The sequence below is a fragment of the Ictalurus furcatus genome, chromosome 19 (assembly GCF_023375685.1).
Source record: "Ictalurus furcatus strain D&B chromosome 19, Billie_1.0, whole genome shotgun sequence".
Classification (NCBI taxonomy): Eukaryota; Metazoa; Chordata; class Actinopteri; order Siluriformes; family Ictaluridae; genus Ictalurus; species Ictalurus furcatus.
In genome coordinates this window covers 22,931,142-22,950,691 of record NC_071273.1, presented here as the reverse complement: position 1 = coordinate 22,950,691, position 19,550 = coordinate 22,931,142, and the positions used below count along the sequence as shown (strand labels likewise).

At 42.8% G+C, this 19,550-nt stretch overlaps 1 protein-coding gene across 3 annotated transcripts; it reads left to right on the top strand.

The window, feature by feature from the left end:
- Nucleotides 1-77: 77 nt before the first annotated feature.
- Nucleotides 78-18,838, top strand: nup37 (nucleoporin 37). 3 transcript variants are annotated; one of them, XM_053650182.1, is made up of 10 exons: nt 78-110; nt 2,834-3,048; nt 4,501-4,625; nt 5,259-5,331; nt 8,246-8,340; nt 17,419-17,509; nt 17,759-17,940; nt 18,320-18,370; nt 18,460-18,553; nt 18,642-18,838. In XM_053650182.1, exons 2-10 carry the CDS (start codon nt 2,893-2,895, stop codon nt 18,753-18,755), a joined length of 981 nt encoding a protein of 326 aa, XP_053506157.1. In that variant the 5' UTR covers nt 78-110; nt 2,834-2,892; the 3' UTR covers nt 18,756-18,838. The 3 variants fall into 3 exon arrangements, with proteins under 3 accessions (XP_053506157.1, XP_053506156.1, XP_053506154.1); XM_053650181.1 differs by lacking the exon at nt 78-110 and adding an exon at nt 536-641; XM_053650179.1 differs by lacking the exon at nt 78-110 and adding an exon at nt 855-1,054.
- The last annotated feature ends 712 nt before the right edge of the window (nt 18,839-19,550 follow it).

Here is a 19,550-nt window from a genome sequence, read left to right as displayed (position 1 = left end):
AGAGAACGCGTGCTGTACTTCCGGCTGGAGAATAAAAATAAATAAATGGTTAAACTTATGCAGGATACTATATCGTGACTGCACTGAAGGATTAAAAGCGTCTGTTAAATGTATACATCGATACAAGATGTTATGTAGTAGATTTATATTTAACATATGCAAATGAGGCAAGCGATCGTTAAATATGCACTAATTTGTATATTACAAAAAATTGCAAATTTTATCAACGATGTTTCAGTTTGTTTTTGTTAATTGTGAGGACACATGGAATAAATGTAAAAAAAAAATGAAGCAATTATAATTTTGTAACATTTTCTTGAGGTATGAAAATTGACAGTTGGGAGCAAAATCGTAATTTTTGCCTTTGATGCCTGGCCTTATAATAACTCTAAACAAATAATAATAAAAAAATAGATAAATACTATGAGCAACATTTTAGATATATTTTGCAATGTATAAACAATTTATAAATCTTTGCCGAAAAATCGAGTTCCGTTTTAACCCGGAAGAACAAAAGTGACAATCCGGAAATAAACAATGTACTCATTTGAACGTGTCTGAAACGCGGGTTTTGACAGGCATGACAGTAGACCACGTTCAGGATTACTAAAAAAAAACTGCAGTCAAATAAATTCGATAAGGTGGTGTAAAATAAAACCTTTTTACTCTTCAACGCAAATAATTTAAGTTCGCTAGTTTCATAAGCCGTTACCTTTAGCTAAGGATGCTAACGATGTGCCGAGCTCACGCGCTCGTCGTTGCTCGTTTATTTTTCATAGATATTTTGGTCTGTTTGTTTCAGATGTGTTTAAGTTAATTCATTATATATATATCAAATCTCGTCAGGTCTCATTTTCAGCATGTTAGCCATATTGTTTGTGTATACATTGCAAATCACAGGTTTTATTAATATATTAATGTGCTGCTTCTGATACGACTTCGTTTCTATAGCAACAGCTCATTCATGGGGATTTGTACGGTGGACGCTTCACGTTAACAGAGCAAATAAAACGCGTGCTATGTGATTGCTGGTGTTGTGTACAGCTAGTTTTCGGTAAGGAGACGTTTATTTAACACGTATGGAAGGAGTCTCCAGTGTCAGGGCTTTGTAACAGTTTCTAGTTATAGGACTGTTAAAGCTGCTATAACGCAACTACTACAGGGACTAACTCGTTTTGGGGCGTTCCACAACATTGAACGTGCAATAGCTGATTAAATTTTTGTCTTGTAACACATAATCTGGAATATACAGGTGCATCTTAAAAAAAACAAACAAAAAAAAAATTGAATATTGTGGGAAAAGTTCATTTTTTCCATGTAATTTAATTCCAAAATTTGAACTTTGATATATTTGAGATTCATTACACATAAAGTGAAATATTTCAAGCCTTTTTTGGTTTTAATCTCGATGATTACGGTTTACAGCTCGTGAAAATTAAAAATCCAGTGTATCAAAATATTAGAATAAAGAACTTATAATACAGAAATGTCGACCTGAGAAGAACTCTAATCAGTGAATGAACTCAAAACACATGTAAAGGTTTCCTGAGGCTTTAATCTGTCAGTCTGGTTCAGCACACACAAACACAATCACGGGGAAGATGGACGTAAATGTTGCGTTTCATTTGGAAATCAAGGTCGCAGAGTCTGGATGAAGAGTGGAGAGGAACAGAATCCAAGCTGCTTGAAGTCCAGAGTGAAGTTTCCACAGTCAGTGATGATTTGGGTTGCCATGTCATCTGCTGGTGTTGGTCCAGTGTGTTTTCTCAAGTCGAGAGTCGATGCAGTGTCTACCAGGAGATTTTAGAGGACTTCATGCTTCCATCTGCTGACGAGCTTTATGGAGATGCTGATTTCCTTTTCCAGCAGGACTGTGAACCTGCCCACAGTGCCAAACTTCTAGTACCTGGTCTGCTGACCGTGGTATTACTGTGCTTGACTCGCCGACTCGCCTGACCCGAACCCCATAGAGAATCTACGAGAGACACCAGACCAAACAATTCAGACGAGCTGAAGACTGCTATCAAAGCAACCTGGGCTTCCAGAACACCTCAGCAGTTCCACAGGCTGATCGCCTCCATGCCACGCCGCATCGATGCAGTAATTCATGCAAAAGGATTAAATACCTGATGAGTATCAGCGCATAAATGAACATACTTTTCCAGAAGGTCGACATTTCTGTATTATAAATTCTTTATTAGAATATTTTAAGGTACTGGATTTTAAATTTCCATGAGCCGTAAGCCATAATCATCGAGATTCAAACAAAAAAAAAAAGACTCTAAATATTTCACTTTACGTGTAATGAACCTAGGATATATGAAGAGTTTCGGCCCAAATCTGCGGGAAATCTGTGGTGATTTTGAAAAAACTGCAAGCTCCTCCGAATATCTGCGATCACCAAATCCTGGAGGAGCCGAGTTTACAGGCCAGTGTAGATCCTGAGGGCGGAGCTTTCTGAACGTGGGTGGGAATTATTCAAACGTCAAACCTACCTAACTGTTACAGACCTACTCTTGAGGAAAAAAAAAAAAAGCCTGACTAATCTTACCTAATGCACCTTTAACTATAACTATAAATGGCTAAAAAGTATGTACTGTTCTTTTATTAGTAAATCAAAAAAAGGTTCGTTGGCGAATTGGTGTGGTGTAAGAGGAATAAAACATTTCAAGTGCTGTTATTGGAAAACAATCATTTCAGTGGTAACAGTGAGCAGACAGACTGATAAGCACTTAGTTATTTGCTCTGCAGCTTCTGTTTATCATTCTGTGGTCGGTAGCGTGCGCTGAGGTGTGAATGAAATGATGAATCGATTTTCTCCTTCGTGCTGCAGGTGGAGGTAAAGCGGAGTTTGAAGAAGAAGAAGCAGCAGTATTAATAGAAGCGTTCACGATGCAGGAGGAGGCGGGCCGCTCGGCCACGTACACACTGCCCTGCGATGACCGCGTCCACGTGGTGGAGTTCAGTCCGTACGACTGCGGCGCCGCCTCTTCGCTCCTCGCCTACGCTGAAAACCAGCACGTCGTGGTGGGAACGTGCCGCTTCAAGGTGAGCTCAGTAGGATACGACGCGCGATGCTGATCGTCCAATCAGAGATCAGCTTCATATCCGATCACTTCAATCCGAATCGTGCCAATAAGTTCAAACATCCAGTACACCATATATGTGTGTGTATATATGTGTGTATATATATATATATATATATATATATATATATATATATATATATATATATATATATATATATATATATGAAACATCCAATAAAATAGATTCATGTAGAAAGAGATACGCAAGTATGTCATGCACTCAATCCAGAAGTATTGGCACCTTTAAAAAGGATGGGTTAAAAAAAAAAATGATCATAAACATTGCAATAGTTAAAGATTTAATTGCGCGGACACATTTTTAAGTGATCTTAAAAAGCAAGTGACAAAACTATTGGCACCCCAGGTTAATATAAGAAAGCGTATGCGATATGTCGGGTATTTTCTTTCGTTTTAAAATAAGTGCATTTATTTATTGGTGGCGTTCAAAAAGAAATAAAAGGGTAGGCGAGAATGACGACATGAAATGAAACATTGCGATAGTTAAAGATTTCATCAGGCAGATGCATTTGAAATCATCTTAACACGAGTATATGCAGTGGGTCAGGGTTTTTATTGTTTGTTTATTTAGTTATGTATTTGTATTTATTTATTTTTATTATTTATTTCAAACAATCTTTTTTTAAACGATCTGTTGGTGTCAATAAGAATTCCAGTAGTACAAGAGTTACAAATATTCACTGATCAATATAAATATGTAGGAAGAGGTATGCTATTACGTCATACGTTCACCTACAGAATTATTGGCACCCATGAAGAGCACGATCAGCAATACAAAGTCTACTTAAACATTTTAAATAATATGATTGATTGAATAAATATGATTTTCTCTTTTAAAAAACAAAAAAAAACAACAAAATTTTTATCGCCCTTGAAGAATATAAGAACGTAATAATTTGTGTAAAAATTTGTATAAATCGATTAGAATTTTAACTTGCGAAAACATGAACTAATCTAATAATAAGTGTAGTAAGAGTTATGCAAGTGTGTCATACAGTCCGCTTCAGAATTATTGGCACCCTTAAAAACGGATGAGCGAGCACAGTTAATTAATTCGCAGCATATTTTCATATCCATATGGCACAAATATTGACACCACAAAGAATACAAGATTGTAGATTCCAAATGTCATCCTTACGGGGTACAAGAAAAAAAAATCCAGGATACATTTTGGCCTGCAATCTAGTTCTCTACCAGGAGGTTATAACCTCGCTCTAAGTGGATCTTTGAACCAGGTAATAACCCCGAACAACTCCGAAGCGGTCAGTGTTCATCTTGAGGGAAGGTTTGGTTCAGTCGTATTGAACGTATTCGTTCATATATTGAACACATAATAAGGTGTGTAGAGCTTGTCTTCTTGTGCAGGATTGAGTGTGTGTGTGTGTGTGTGCAGGAGGAGGATATGGACGTAGATGGAGTAGAATTCGACGCTCTGCGTGTCTTCATGCACGGCGTTCGTGCTGACGCTCTTGCATGGAGTCCAGAATCCAGACTGGACAAACTGCCTCAGATGATCAGGTACACGTGGCGCTCGTGCAGGTTTACACATCAGTCCGAGTTACAGACGAGGAATCCGATACAAAATAATACTAACTAACCCGTAAGCACTAAATACCGGGAACACTCCACAAGACCTGCCGTTTTGGAGACGCTCTGACCCAGCCGTCTAGCCGTCACACGCCGGTCCTTGTCAAAGTCGCTCAGATCCTTACGCTTGCCCATTTTTCCTGCTTCCAACACGTCAACTTCGAGGACTGACCGTTCACTTCCTGCCTACTAAATATATCCCACCCCTCGACCACTGTAACGAGATAATCGAGGTTATTCACGCCACCTGCCAGTGGTTTTAATGTTACGGCTGATCTGTGTTTGTGAAAGGCGTCAGACTGTATGCGTCGTCTTACACACACACGACCTATTAATAGAAACGAGCGTCAGTCCAACACTACGACTTCACTGGAGAAAAAAAAAGCACACGTTAGACATTGCTGTCTCGCCGCACAGCCGAACGTAAACAGCGCTCCCGGAGGCGCGGGATTTCAAAAACCCAAATAGTCCCGAGGGCAAGGAGCACATTTAGCAGATCATGAGCTGTTGTTGTTTAAAAAAAAATAGGTTCCATTTTAACATTTGCGACAATTTGGTTCGCAGGTTGTGCACTGCATCCGCCGACAGAAAGCTGCGAGTCTTTACTTCAGATCTTCAGCAGCTGGATGAAGTAAAGGTAAGCCGTTTCTGTCTTCCTGGGGGAGACGTCAAGTCCTGTGTACATGCACCAAGACCTGTAGTGTTAGCAAATATCTTCTTAATACGTATCGGTGTAAGATATACTGCCGGTCAAAAGTTTGTGGACACTCGACGGAGATGTTTTTCATGATCTTAAAAAGCTTCTGATCTGAAGGTGTGTGATTAAACGTGTGAAATCGGTGTCGTAGACAAAAATATAATCGTGTCGACGTGTTCGTTTCTTTCATTAGAAAACTAACATTTTATTTAAAAAAAAATGTTTTTTATACGGACGACTCAGAGCGAAATATATTTTCCAAAAAGCAGCGGATAAGAGTCCGGCGTCGGTGTGAACTCCTCTAATACTGTTTAAAAAGCATCTCGGGGAAATTCCGCAAGAAATCGCTCGAGAAAACGCCAAGAATACATTTCTGGAAATTCTAGGTGAAAAGCGCGTCTACTTTGAAGATGATAAAATACTAAATTGTTTTGAATTAATTTTTTTTTATCACAACATAATTCCCATAGTTCCATTTGTGTTACTCCAGAGTTTTGATGACTTTATTATTATTTTTTTTATATAAAGAATGAGTGTGTGTAAACTTTTGACCGGTAGTGTATATCCTGTTGACGAATTTGAAATTAAGCTGGTGAATCCCAAGGGAAGTGCTTTTGGGATGCACATTAACACATCCAACAACCCAGACATTCTCCTCAATGACTTGCCCCAGGTCCATTTCCCACACACCCTTCAGTCCCACCAAGGCAGAAGTACACTTATTAGACAAGATGCCATATATCTTTGATACCGAACCCTTTAAACAGGCCTGGTGTAATTAAAAAGTCTTCAATCTCTCATATGTGCATTCTCAACTCCCCTTCCTCTCGCGCTCTCTCTCTCTCTCTCTCTCTCTCTCGCTCTCTCGTTTTATAAAATGTCACACCTGAAGATATTTGTAAAAATGTTATTTTTATTGCTCCATAAAGGGGTATAATTATTGCTTATAAGACCATTGAACAAAAATGCCAAGATCCCTGAAGCTGTTCTCAATGTGACAGGGGAAATTGCTTTTAAGTGCTCTAGGGAGGAGGTGTTTAAAGGTAACGCTGTGGATTTCGAAACGTTTACTTTATAGCCGGACAGACAGCTGTAACGAGGAACATGTCTCAGTAGCACATAGTCGGGTTTAGACATGAATATTAATGTGTCATCAGCGTATAGTGATACTCGATGATCTTCTCCTCCCTCCTACTGTAATTCCATAGAAGTTTTTGCTCCGTCTAATAAGTGTATCTTATTTTAAATAAACGGAAAAATGGCACCGAAAGTTTTTTTTAAAAAATTATCCGATTATCGAAAAAATAATTGTCTGATTAATCGATTATGGAAATAATTATTAGTTGCAGCCCTAATAATATTAGTTTATCGCAATTGTTTCTGTAACGATATATCGTCCAATAAAAGTAGTTATCGTTCCAGGCCTAACAAGACGTGCTGTTATAGGAAAGTAATCAACGTTAGGGTGGAACGGTAACGCTTTAACGCTTCGTTCCATGACCACGTCGTTGATTATTTTCCTACAGCAGCACACCACCTAGTGTTTTATCCTTCATACACAGTATACCGTCCCTTACAAACTTGCTCAGAGATGCGATCTCCGCTCCAAGCCAAACTGTGGTTCATATTTTAACCCGAGAGTCTTGCAGTCCTGAATCCGTACCAGATTGTTTATGTTTATGTTAACGTCTAGGAGTTCTTTAACGATTTAACGGTAACACGTTAAGGCGGACGAACAAGCACGCAGACAACACTGAGGATTTCAGATGGAAAGCCGATGAAGGATAGACCATGTGTGCAATATTATCCCTGTCTCGAAATGTTAAAAATACGTCCCCGCCCCGCCGTGATCAGATCACAAACGGAGTCCGTGTCTCATATACGGCATGCTTTTACTTAAAATAAAAAAAAAAAAAAAAAAGAAATCTCAGAGCGCAGTCGCGGACTGTGTTTATTTCCTCCGAATAATTTTCGTATGATTATCGAGTTTGACCCCGGGCTGTTTGGTGTCCCATCACAGAAACCGCCGGAATGTTGTTTTTATTTGCACGTTATGGAGATTTGTGCAACGTGCAATATCGTCTATTAGAGACATTTGTGGAATCTAGCATAAAAGTCCAAATGCCGAGGGATCACGCGTTTTTTTTAAAATATTGGCTCTGGTTTCCCATCGAGCTTTATTAGATTACGGGCCACGGGAATGCGATGTTCTGTGTGGAAGGCATTTCTGAAGAAGAACAGGTCGTGACTCCAGGGCTCCGGTTTAGAGCGAGATGATTTTTCCGGTTCTCCGAACGTGTATTAATTTAGCGCGCTCCGTGGGCAGTGGCGTTAGAATCATAAGTCCGTACGGAAGTCTGTAGCGGAAAGAGTCCGTGGCGGTGCCGTCTTCGGGGACAAGGTCATCGGACTTCCGATCGAAAGGTCACGAGTTTAAATCCCGGCACCACCAAGCTGCCCTTGAGCAACACCCTCATCATCTGCTCAGATTTAACTCGCTTTAAATACAAGTGTCAGCCAAGCTGACTTAAATGTAACTGTTTTGAATATTAATGAGTGGGCGGGGTTTGTGAAAACAGGACGTTTTTATAATCTCTCAGAAATAATACAAAAAGCCTGGAATTTATTTATATGTAATATATTCGAGAGAGAGAGGATAGAGGATAGAATTGCTGATAGTCTTGTCAGACCTTGCTCATGTTTTTTACATCAATTTTTCTTTCCCCCCCTTAACAAAAACATGCACACTGAAACGATGTCTAAGGCAGACGCGGGATTGGGTGGGAAGCAAACTTTCCACGTATATTGCGACTGTCCATATGTGTGCGATTTCCCTGTTTCCTGTGTTGCCTAGGTGATGGAGGGACACACCAGCTACATCAATCACGTCGTATTCGAGCCCACGGAAGGAAAGCAAATAGCATCGGTCAGTGACGATCACACTTGCAGGTCAGTCGGGCCTTAAAGAATGACTCTGTGTGTGTGTGTGTGTGTGTGTGTGTGTGTGTGTGTGTGTGTGTGTGTGTGTGTGTGTGCGTGCCCTATTGTGTTCTGTTCTCTGTTAATGGTCCAGAAAGTCCTGACCGCGTTTTCCAGCGCGAAACCCGACCCTAAGCACAACACGGCCGTGCGTAAGTGCGAACCCCCGTTTCCTTTAGTAATTGGTTAAACGTGGAAATCCAATCAGCAGCCCAATGAGCCAAAGAGTTTTTCCTTCTTCTTCTTCTTCTTCTTCTTCTTCTTTTTTTTTTTCCCCTCCGCTCTCCTCGGTGACGGTTAACAAGCGGCCCGAATCAAGCGCACCCCAGAGGTACGGTGCGGTTTCCTCGCCAGCTTGAGGTAACTTGAGCGAGCGCTCCAGGAGGCTCAGGGCTTCCCTTTTTACGTCAGAGACGTGTAACCGACACACCTGGACACCGCCGCTCGCATTTCCACCCCCGTTCCTAAACCGCAAACCGGGAAACTAAGCAGCCGTAATGGCTTCAAGGTGGACGGGGGACTGGACCGCGTTCGTATAGGTTCATACCGAGAGTCGGTTATAAGAGCGTCTCAGCTTATCAAGGATCCTCGTCGTTATAATAGACTCTCAATCAGCATTTTCATCTGATTCAGATCATTTATCTGAATGCACTTTTATTTTTTTTTTTTTTGCACACATGTATTGCTAAAATACGACAATTTTAAGCTCGAAATACGTTTTTATAGTCTAATATTTGTCCCTTTGTGATTAAGGCTGGGAAATATGACGATAAAATATCAAAAGCGTGACAGTATCTTTGCGTAACATTTTTTCCGGGACATTTTTAACATCGGAAGCTGCTGATTTTGAATTTGTTAATTACAGATCCCCCTCCTTCTGCTCCGCCCCCCCCCCATTCCCACAATCTTTTCAATGAATGTAATAAATAAATGTGAAATAATAAAGTGCAATAAATAAGTGAAATAAATGTAGTTATTCAACACTAGGACTTTACTCGCTGTTTGATAGGTAACTTCTATGTTGTGATACGTATATACAGATCAGCCGTAACATTACTGACCGGCACCTGTTGAGGGGTGGGATATATTTATTAGGCAGCACGTGAACAGTCAGTGCTCAAAGTTGACGTGTTGGAAGCAGGAAGAATGGGCAAGCGTAAGGATCTGAGCCACTTTAATAAAGACCGACGTGTGACGGCTAGACGGCTGGGTCAGAGCGTCTCCAGAACGGCAGGTCTTGTCGGGTGTTCCCGGTGTGCAGGGGATAGTACGGTATTATGATCTAGTATTAGTATAGTAATATGATACGTTCGTCTTATTCTGCTGCACTGTTGAATTCTAGATTCTGATTGGTCAGTGTATATCAATACGCTATCGTTTCTATGTAGTACAGTGAAAGCGCGATCACAGGGACTTGTACAGTAGACGTTCCACGTAAACAGATTAAAAACAAAGCGTGTGATCGTCGATATGGTGGCATTTTCTTCACTTAAAGAGGTGTTTATTTAACATGTCCGGTAGGAGGAGTCTCCAGCGTCGTATGTAAAACTCGGACCTTTCCGACGTGTTAGAGACAGAGGAGTTTATACTTTACTATACTTTTTCTCTGTAACATGACAAGCTGCGTTTTTTTTTATTATTATTATTTTCTTGTAAAGCGCAAAAGAGAAAAAAAATAGTGATGACAGGAACCAACTTATTTCCCCAGACATTCCATAACATTGAATGTAACTATAATTAATATAAACCGTCGTAATCGTCAGGAGGTCGCTGTAGTATAAGGGGAATAAAACGCGTCAGGATGTGCTGCTGCTGGAAAATAATAATAATAATAATAATAATCAGCTTCCAGGTGGAAAGACGAACTGATCTTAAGACGTTACGTACTTTAATAATGAGTGAAAATGCCTGAAAATAGGCGTCACAGTTTTAGTATATTGTTGTAATCTCATCATGAGAATGATTCTATTCATTCAGTAAGATTCAGAATATATTTATTGATGAAATCACATTTATTTATTTTTATTTTTACATTGTCTGCAGCGTCAGAGCGTTCATTTCTTAATACTGTAGGATGCAGGCACAAGTGTAAATATCGGCCTTTTATGAGCGTGGTATTCTGTTATACGTTACCGCGGAATAAGCCGAGCTTTTTTTTTTATATATATATATGTTTTTTATTGCTGTTATATTAGAGATCGTTTTCATTCGGTTTCTGTGACTTTGCTTGATTTGGAAGTGGTGTGCTGGTTTAACGAAAGATGGATGCACTTGCTGCACTTATGTTTTTTTTTCCACGCTGATCCGTGTGTGTGTGAGACTCGTGCGCTGTGTCGGCCGGCTCTACTGTACTTGTGTGTGTGTGTGTGTGTGTGTGTGTGTGTGTGTGTGTGTTCTGGTTCCTATCCGTGTTTTTGTTATTCCGCTCTTCAGGATGCCTGTCTCCTCCACTTCACGTCCACTCCAGCATGTGTCTAGACACAGCGCTCTTTCTCACCGTAGCGCTACGCTAATGTTTTGCTACACCCGTCACCCCGGTGTGTGCTCTCGGAGCTCCGCGCTCCTCCTCCTCGTCCTCCTCCTCCTCGTCCTCCTCACGGCCGCGCTGTTGGTGTTGGTGCGGGTTCAAATGCGAGGTCGGGATGAAAGAGCGAGAATATCAGTCTTTATCACGGTCGGGGTGCGAAACGTTCCACAGCGAGCGGATCAGAATTAATCACGTCGGATACGAGCTGCCGGGTTGGGGAAAAAAGAAAAGTCTCTGATCTCTGATATCGTTTTCTCTCTGATGAGCTCGCTGAACGATTCATCCCTCCGGCCCCGCCGCGCACACTTCGGTATTCAGCGTGTGATCAAGGGCACGCCGCTATTAGTGCTGACGCTGACGAACGCGTCAGCAGTTTTCGGAACACTCCGAGGGCACTGGAAAGACGCAAACTTTAAACCGGCGTGTGGGAGAGGAGACATCCGCATCCCCGGCCTCGGCCTCCGTGTCCCTCCTCCGGCCAGAGAAAACATCTCCATCTGCAGAAAGATTTCAGTTCCGTCACGTCGTGGAAACCTACTAGAGAGTGAAAAAGAGGGACACATGTCTTTTTAATTCATCCCACGCGAACCACAATGCACTTTTCGTTCACATGGTCTCATCTGATCAAAGATCTGGTCGTTCGTATTTGTGGCTAGACTTGAAGTAACATGGGCGCAATAAAAAATAAAAAAAAAGAAATTTAAAAAAGAGGGGGGGGGGGAGGAGGAAAGTGGAGGGCGTGTCTGAAAAAGGCAGGCACGATTGGAAGGCACCGGTTTTCCGATCCAAAAAATGACAATCATTCTCCTTCGTTGGCGGACAAATCATATATCCATTAGCTAGCTCACTGGCCGAGTCAAAGCTCCAGCGTGCTTGCCTGGAAGTCCAATTAGTTAGCAGCAACTGACGTACGACGAGCTTTATGTGCATTAATGCAGAACGTGGAAAATGAAATAGAAACCCCGAGACAGACCGGTTTTACGTAGTCTTCATCCTCTTCCTATAATGTATCCGCTGGTCATGATTGCGCCCACGGGGGAAAAAAAAAATTGGCCGAATTTTCGGCTATGAGCCGCGCGGTGTTCTCGCTTCCCACAAAAACGTTAGCGTCTTCACAATCGCAATGTGCTAGGATTATAGAACAGTTTTCGTCGTTGTTGTTGTTGTATTTATATATAGACGTGTCAAACAACATGGAACACGTTTTGTATCAGTGCACCCGAATAGCGACGAATAGCACCGAACGTCTGCTCTCGGTTTTCGCCTTCAGTTTCACCTATGAACATGGCATTTGTTGTTAAAAAGGATAAGACAACATGAGGACTAAAGAGCTGCCCATGGGAGAAAAGCAAGCCGTTTTTGATGTTGAGAAAAAAAAAAAGCTAATGCGACATAGCTAATACGAGAATTTGGAACGTCCTGAAAAAGAAAGAAACCACTAATGTACCGAGCAACAGACACCGGTCGGGCAAGGAAAACGTCGCACGAGCCCTGAAGAAAACCTCAAAAACAACAGTCAGTGACATCAGCAATAACCTCTACAGGGCAGGGTGAAGGTATCGCAATCCACCGTTCGAAAGCAGAAATACAGAGGCCGGTTGATATTCCGAGTTGAGTGGCCGTTCTCCTTGGCGTTCCCTGGTCGGAGGTTGGGAATTACAAGGACAGGAGTCCGAGGCGACGTCCAGATTCGACGTGTTGATGAAAAGTATCGGTGTGGACCGTACACATGGGAGAAACTATATTGTATTGTAATGTACAGGAATGAAAAGATTTGGGAAGCTCACCTTCAGAAAAGGGAGATGAAACCTTTTAAACTGGTATGGTTATTAATATGAGCGTTTTTCCCAGTAGGGCTGGGCAATATGATGACTTAACGTTGATATCGTGATCAATCGGGTGACGATACGCTTTTCTGAGATATCGTCTGCATTTTTTCGTGTGATTTTTTTTTTTTTTTTTTTCTCTAATCACAGTTACAAACTCGGATAAAAAACCCAGCTGATTAGACGTTGTTTTGAATCTTTTGAAAATTGACAAAAGTTTTTTACTTTTTTTCTTTTTTTTAATTTTTTTTTTAAAGAATTTTAGTTCCCTCGTAGCCATTAAATAAGTTAAATAACTCTTTTTGTCCGTTCTGCCGGCTGTTTGTTAGCGAACCTGTATATCATGATACATACGTATTTATCAATGTCATTTATCCACCCCTCACCCCTTGTTGCCAGTCGTGACAAGGAAGCCGAACACACGGAATGTCTTATATCTTTTTCGTTTTGTTCTAAGGGGGTGCAAACTTTTGCACTCTGTACTGTTGCTGTCATTTAAATATGTATGTGTTTGACATCCATCTGCTGATCACAGTGACCCCTGAAACAAGTGTGTGTGTGTGTGTTTGTGTGGTAGAGTGCAGTGCAGGGATGAGTGTCCTTTTCAGCTCAGGTTTAAGTCTGGATGCCACCTACGGGCGAGTGATGGAAGCGCAGGTCACTCCAGGGAATTGCTGAGTTGACGGAGTTCATTATTAAAGAGGAAGGCTCACCTGAATGCCGAGTCCTGATAGGAGACATAGTGCTGCTTTTTTTCCTTTTTTTTTATTTTTTATGGCCACTTGGTCTGCTTCAGCTTTGGTTTTTGCTCATTTTAGGACTCTCTGTCTTCCAGGTATGAAATTTGCAGCTGGTTCTCGGCCAGAATTCCCCATTCACACGTAATTGTGCATACAAACATTGCTTCTGGACATGGCACAGATCCCATACCCAGGAAAAAAAAATAAAGGTGGATTTGATATCAGGGGGGAAAAATGGAATGAATTTGATCTGATCCTGTAACAAATCTAGGCTGAAATATCATAACGATAATGACGATCGAGGTTTCGGTATCGATATCGGACAGCCAGTCGTCATCACGTGACTGGAGAATCGATTGACATGACCATCCTGACGCTGGTATTGCTCAGAGGCAGACCGATTGATCGGAATTACCGATCAATCATTGTACCAGTTAACCGGCACCGCTAACCGATCGCCGGAACTGTCGGTTATCAGCAGAAATCCCCACCGAGAGTCTGCGTCCGCTGTCGTTATACGGTGCGAGAGCGGCCTCTAGAGACGAAATAAAAACCCGTCATGGATGAATTTTGTCGTGTTATTTGAAGTGTTTTTTAAATTTTTTTATTTTTTTATTCAATTTGGACGTCTCTATTGATTTGATTTGATTTATCCAGAGTGTTACTTTTTGGTTCAGTTTGGACGTATGTATTTTATTTACTTCACTATTTATTAATGTGTATTTGTTAATATATTAATATATATATTTTTTTATTTTAAAAAGTAAGTACATTTTCACGGTACAGTCAGGACTGATTTTTTTTCTTTTTTTTTTGTAATAAAGTTGAGCAGTATTTTAGTTTGACTGTTATGTTTTCATTTTTAGATCGGGTCGATTAATCGGTTATGGGCAGGTACGACCCCGAGTTAGTTATCGGTTCCTGTGAAATCGCTCGACCTCCAGAGTCGCTACATGAGTGCGTGTCTTTGTCTTGTCCTTGAGCTGAGATTAAATAATGATCTTCTTGGTGTTTGAGAGAAGCGGGTCAGGTTTTTTTTTTTTTTTCCTTTTCTTTCTTTCTTTTTTCCTTCCACATTCCCCCACCATCGTTTCGAGTGCACCGTCGGTTCATCGGTGGTCGTGGTCGGTGGTTTCTGGTGTTGCGTGCGATTGATCTCTTTCGTTTGGCACCAGCGGCGAGCGGAAGCGTTTCAGCCAATGTTTGTGTGTCGTGGTTTGAAATCTCACTCGTGCTGGAGCGTGAAGGTCTGATCAGGTCAGGCGCAGTGCTGAAAGCTGTGCCTAGTGGAGATTCGATCTCTGTAGCCTCACCTCTGTTTCACCTTGTGTAGCGTACGTTCCCTCGTCCCTTCTCTGAAATGTTTTTTGTTTTTCCCCTTACGTTTGCGCAAACGGTACACAGGAAGTCTGTCACCAAGCGTGTTCAGAATCGGAAGACATCGCACGGAGTACTTTCACGCTGAAGCCTTCCCGATGACCTCATCCGTCCTCAGTTCCAAGAAAGCCCTGCAACCAGCTTATCCCGTGTGGAGAATTCAAGCTCTGATGTGGCAAAACGCGGGTCCTAATTTTCAGGATCGACCGTCTGCTTCGTCCAAGTGATTTATTCCATCCATGCACAAGGCCTCGCTCTCTCTCTCTCTGTCTCTCTCTCTCTCTCGTGCTCTCTCTCTCTCTCTCTCTCTTGCGCTCTCTCTCTCTCACTGTCTCTCTCTCTCTCTCACTGTCTCTCTCTCTGTCTCTCTCTCTCTCTCTCTCACTGTCTCTCTCTCTCTCGTGCTCTATGTCTCACTGTCTCTCTCTCTCGCTCTCTCTCTCACCCTCTCTCTCTCTCACTGTCTCTCTCTCTCGCTCTCTCTCTCTGTCTCTCTCTCTCACCCTCTCTCTCTCTCTCTCACTGTCTCTCTCTCTCTCGCTCTCTCTCTCACAGTCTCTCTCCGTCTCTCTCTCTTGCTCTCTCTCTCTCTCTTGCTCTCTCTCTCACGTCTCTCTCGCTCTCTCTCTCACCGTCTCTCTCTCACTGTCTCTCTCTTGCGCACTCTCTCTCTCTCACCGTCTCTCTCTCTCTCGCTCTCTCTCTCTCTCTCTCTCTCACCATCTTGCGCTCTCTCTCTCTCGCTCTCGCTCTCACTGTCTCTATCGCGCTCTCTCTCTCACTGTCTCTCTCTCGCTCTCTCTCTCTCACTGTCTCTCGCTCTGTCTCTCTCACTCTCTCTCTCGCTCGGTCTCTCTCTGTCTCTCTTGCTGTCTCTCTCTGTCTCTCTCTCTTGCTGTCTCTCTCTCTCTGCCTTTCTCTGTCTCTCTCTCTCTCTCGCTGTCTCTCTTTGTCTCTCTCTCTCTCTCTCTCTCTCTGTCTCTCTCTCTTTGTCTCTCTCTCTTGCTGTCTCTCTCTCTCTGTCTCTCTGTGTATCTGTGTTCACCGTGGCCAGGATGTCTTTGTGGCTTCGTGAGAGGCCAAATTAAAGAGCAAGAAAGCCTATTTTCCTGGGAAGGGAAGCCGGCAAGCAGGCACTGGCAGTCCAAGTCGTCTCTTGGACATGGGTCAAGCTGCAAAAGTTTGGGGATTTATGGCATGCGAGAAGTCCACGCTCTCGTTGGAGAACACAGTCGTCTTCATAATACCCCAGTGAATGTCTTTTATTGCTCGTTCGTCACTGGGTGATCAGTGGGGCAGCAGCCAAAGAGCTGAACATTTCCTCCATTCCAACACACACACACACACTTTACTGTAAGTTATCAGTCTGACTAAAAGCGTTTTTTTTCCCCCTTCAGAAGCTTAGCTCTCGTCATATTTTTCATCCGTGGTGTTTAAAGCTCTCATCGGAACCGAAACAACCTCTGAACTTCACATCCGTGCTCAGCGGGTATCAGAGCTCGAAGAGGATATTTTTATCACACAATACCTCCTCCACTTCCTTTTGTGTGTTTAATTGGTTGTTTGATTGAGACTGTTTTTGACAGTGCAGTTCCTTTTTTTTTTCTTCCTTTTTTTAGGCCTCTGCTTCGTTTGATTTGTTTTTGCTTTTTTTAGACTTCCTGTGTGTGTGTGTGTGTGTGTATGTATGTATGTGTGTGTGTGTGTGTGTGTGTGTGTGTGTGTGTGTGGAGATTTAGAGCACATAAAGACAAAGATGGCTTACTGTCCCAGTTCTGGCTACTTTTATTTCCTCCATCTGGCTGGTGTCTGTACTTTTCCTCGGACCTCTCGTCCTCTTCACGCCAGGTTTTTGCTTGAATTACGTCTTGCGCTGAGATTGAACTAGAAGAATAGATAGATGTGAAGACGCGGGTTCCGTTTCAGACCTCCGTAAGCATCAGGAACGCGCCTGCATAGATTCATGACGCGACATAAGTGACAAAGTCCGCTTCCTTTTGTTCTCATGTCCTCGTACACGCGTCGGACCGCGTACGCCTTGTGGAGCTCGCGACATGGTCGGAGAAACAGGCCACCTGTCGTCCACAGCAGTCCTCGAGTGTGCGTTCTATACCTTTCCGACGTTTCCACCCCACCCGCTAGCTTCAAGTCGACTCTCCAACATCTGTGCGTGGATGACTGAGCGCTTCTCCTTCGCCATACCGCATGCTTTCAACACCGGGCTGAATTCGCACTTTAACATCCGAGAGGGTCTTTCAGCGTTAATAGGGCGCGTGGCGTAAGTTCGGTCTGTCAGAGTGCCTCGTTTAAAGATAGCTACGCTCCCACCGCAACCTGTTCAAATATACAGTCAGTTCCCAGGCAGGATATCGCACTAATTTGGCTTCTTGGACGTGTTATTGACGTGCGTCGCCTTAGTAGCTTGAATGTTGAATGTCTAGAGAGTCCATCGTAACGTCGGATCTTTAATCAGGACGCTCGGAGTATATATACGGAGTTAACCTTGAAACTAGAGCCTTAGAAATAATAACGTGTGGACTCTTTTTTTTTTTTTTTTTTTTTTTCCCCCCTCCTGCAGGATTTGGGATCTGGAAGGGAATGAAACCATGTCATTACGATTGTGGTCTCCAGGTGTCACTGTGTGCTGGCATCCTGAGGAGATGTTTAAGGTGAGCTCATGTACTGCGAGTAGCCTCACCTCAGTTCAAGCACAGGGTGTTCTCAGTGGGGAGCACAGACAGTCTTAGCCTTGATACGAATCTTTTCCTGAAGATGTAAATGGGACCTTCGGACAGGTATCCAGTATCATATCATAATAACGATGTCTTCTTTGTCTCCGTCAGTAATAAATGCACTCAGCCGTTTTCTGTCCAAAAGTGATAAGGATGCTGAGGAGCTTTCTCTCTGCTTCCTCGCAGCTGATGGTGGCTGAGAAAAAGGGCACCGTACGTTTCTACGACCTCGTCACCCAGCAGGCCATTCTGTCTCTGGACAGCGGGCAGATGCCCCTCATGTCTGCTGACTGGTGCCTCACGAACACCATTAAAGTGGGCGCTGTGGTGGGCAGCGACTGGGTGATCTGGGATATTACACGCTCTAGGTAAGAACCCATTCAACTCTCTCTTTTTGAGAATCTGAAAATATGAGTAAATCCTTTTGACTGCGATGAAGCTTTTCCACCATACAAGTTGTTCCCGCTGCGCACCAAAAGTCCGTCCGCGAATATCCCAGGAAATGCAGAGAGATTGCAGCCGTCTTGATTCTGGAGCTCGTGGCCAGAAAAGTGTACAAAACGTATTACACGTCGGCCACGGGGCGGAGCATGAGATAGTAACTCGAATAGTTCTCGAATAAAAATTGACACCGTTCATCCTGTTCAGAAGTTTCTACTTTTAGAGTTTAGAAGCTGTACTTACGGGAAAGAAATCATAAAGCACGTGCACCAGGAGATAAACCAACGAATTCTTTTTTTCTCGCAGTTATCCTCAGGACAAGAGGCCAGTGCATTTGGACAAAGCGCGACTGTTCAGGTAAGCTCCGACCTTGTCGTTTCAATCTCTCGCTCTCCTCGTCAGCGACGACGACCGTCTTTCATTCGTACGTGTTCTGCGTCTGTCAGGTGGTCGAGAGCAAACGAAAATCTTTTCGCCACCACCGGATGTCCGGGAAAGATCAGCAGTCAGTTACTGGTGCATCACCTCAGTCACCCTCAGGTCAGTGTGTGTGTAGAGAGTGTTTTATCACGTGTTAAGTGTCAGTCTGTCGCACCTCATGCCTCGTTCTGTATGAATACCGTTTCAGCCCGTGATGATCGGCTCGTCCGTCGTGGGCTCGGGTCTAAGCTGGCATAGAACACTCCCCCTGTGCGTGATCGGTGGAGACCGAAAGCTCTCTTTCTGGATGACCGAGATGTGAGCCAGCGTTTTCCTCAGGCCTCTGAAGAATGCTTCTACGTTTGCAGCTTACTTCTTTAATAAATTTGCTTGTTTTTTTTTTTTCACGAGTTCTCGCTCCATGTTTTCAGTTGTCCTCGTCAGACAAAGGTTCTTTTTTCCTCTTGGCTTTTGTTTACGCCCCCATGTGTTTCTGCAAAGTGTCGTGTCTGTGATGTCCCATTACACCGGAGAGGAGAGGAGAACAATGACCTACTTTCAGATTGCTCCTTTTCACACAGACGCACTGTTTAGGACAGCACGAGCTGGGTAAATATTGCCATGTACGCTGAACCTGGACCAATTACTCTTAATCCTTTTCAACAGAAACAGAAATCTCAGTAGTGGCGTGGCCTGCTAGTTTCTGTTTCTCATTCACCACCGAACCAGAAAGTAGGACCCGGGTTGTTATTGGCGATGGGCGGGGTAAACACACCTACACCACCTACTAGACCTGTTCATTCATTTCAGCTGTAGTGTACAATTATCTCATCGCATAGGAGTTTTTACTCTGTAGCTTAAAGCTGCTCCAGGAGAAACTAAAACTGCCTTAACACATGGACTAAGCGAACAAGCTTTGCTATAGGACACTTTGGACACCATATTTTTATGTTATCAGTTAATAAGTCAGTCAGTAAATAATTCAGCACGCAATGTTGGGTAATTGATGAATTAAAGTATACAATCAATTAACAAGTGTAAGTCAGTAAACCAGTCAGTCAGTCAGTATGTCAGTTCAAAGATAGCGAGTTAAAATGTCTTTATATACCAGTACTTC

Coding starts and splice junctions, on each gene's coding strand:
- nup37 (XM_053650182.1), top strand. CDS start 2,893: ATGCAGGAGGAGGCGGGCCGCTCGGCCACGTACACACTGCCCTGCGAT. Junction 5,332..8,245: donor AGCAGCTGGATGAAGTAAAG/GTAAGCCGTTTC, acceptor TGTGTTGCCTAG/GTGATGGAGGGACACACCAG. Junction 17,510..17,758: donor ATCCTGAGGAGATGTTTAAG/GTGAGCTCATGT, acceptor GCTTCCTCGCAG/CTGATGGTGGCTGAGAAAAA.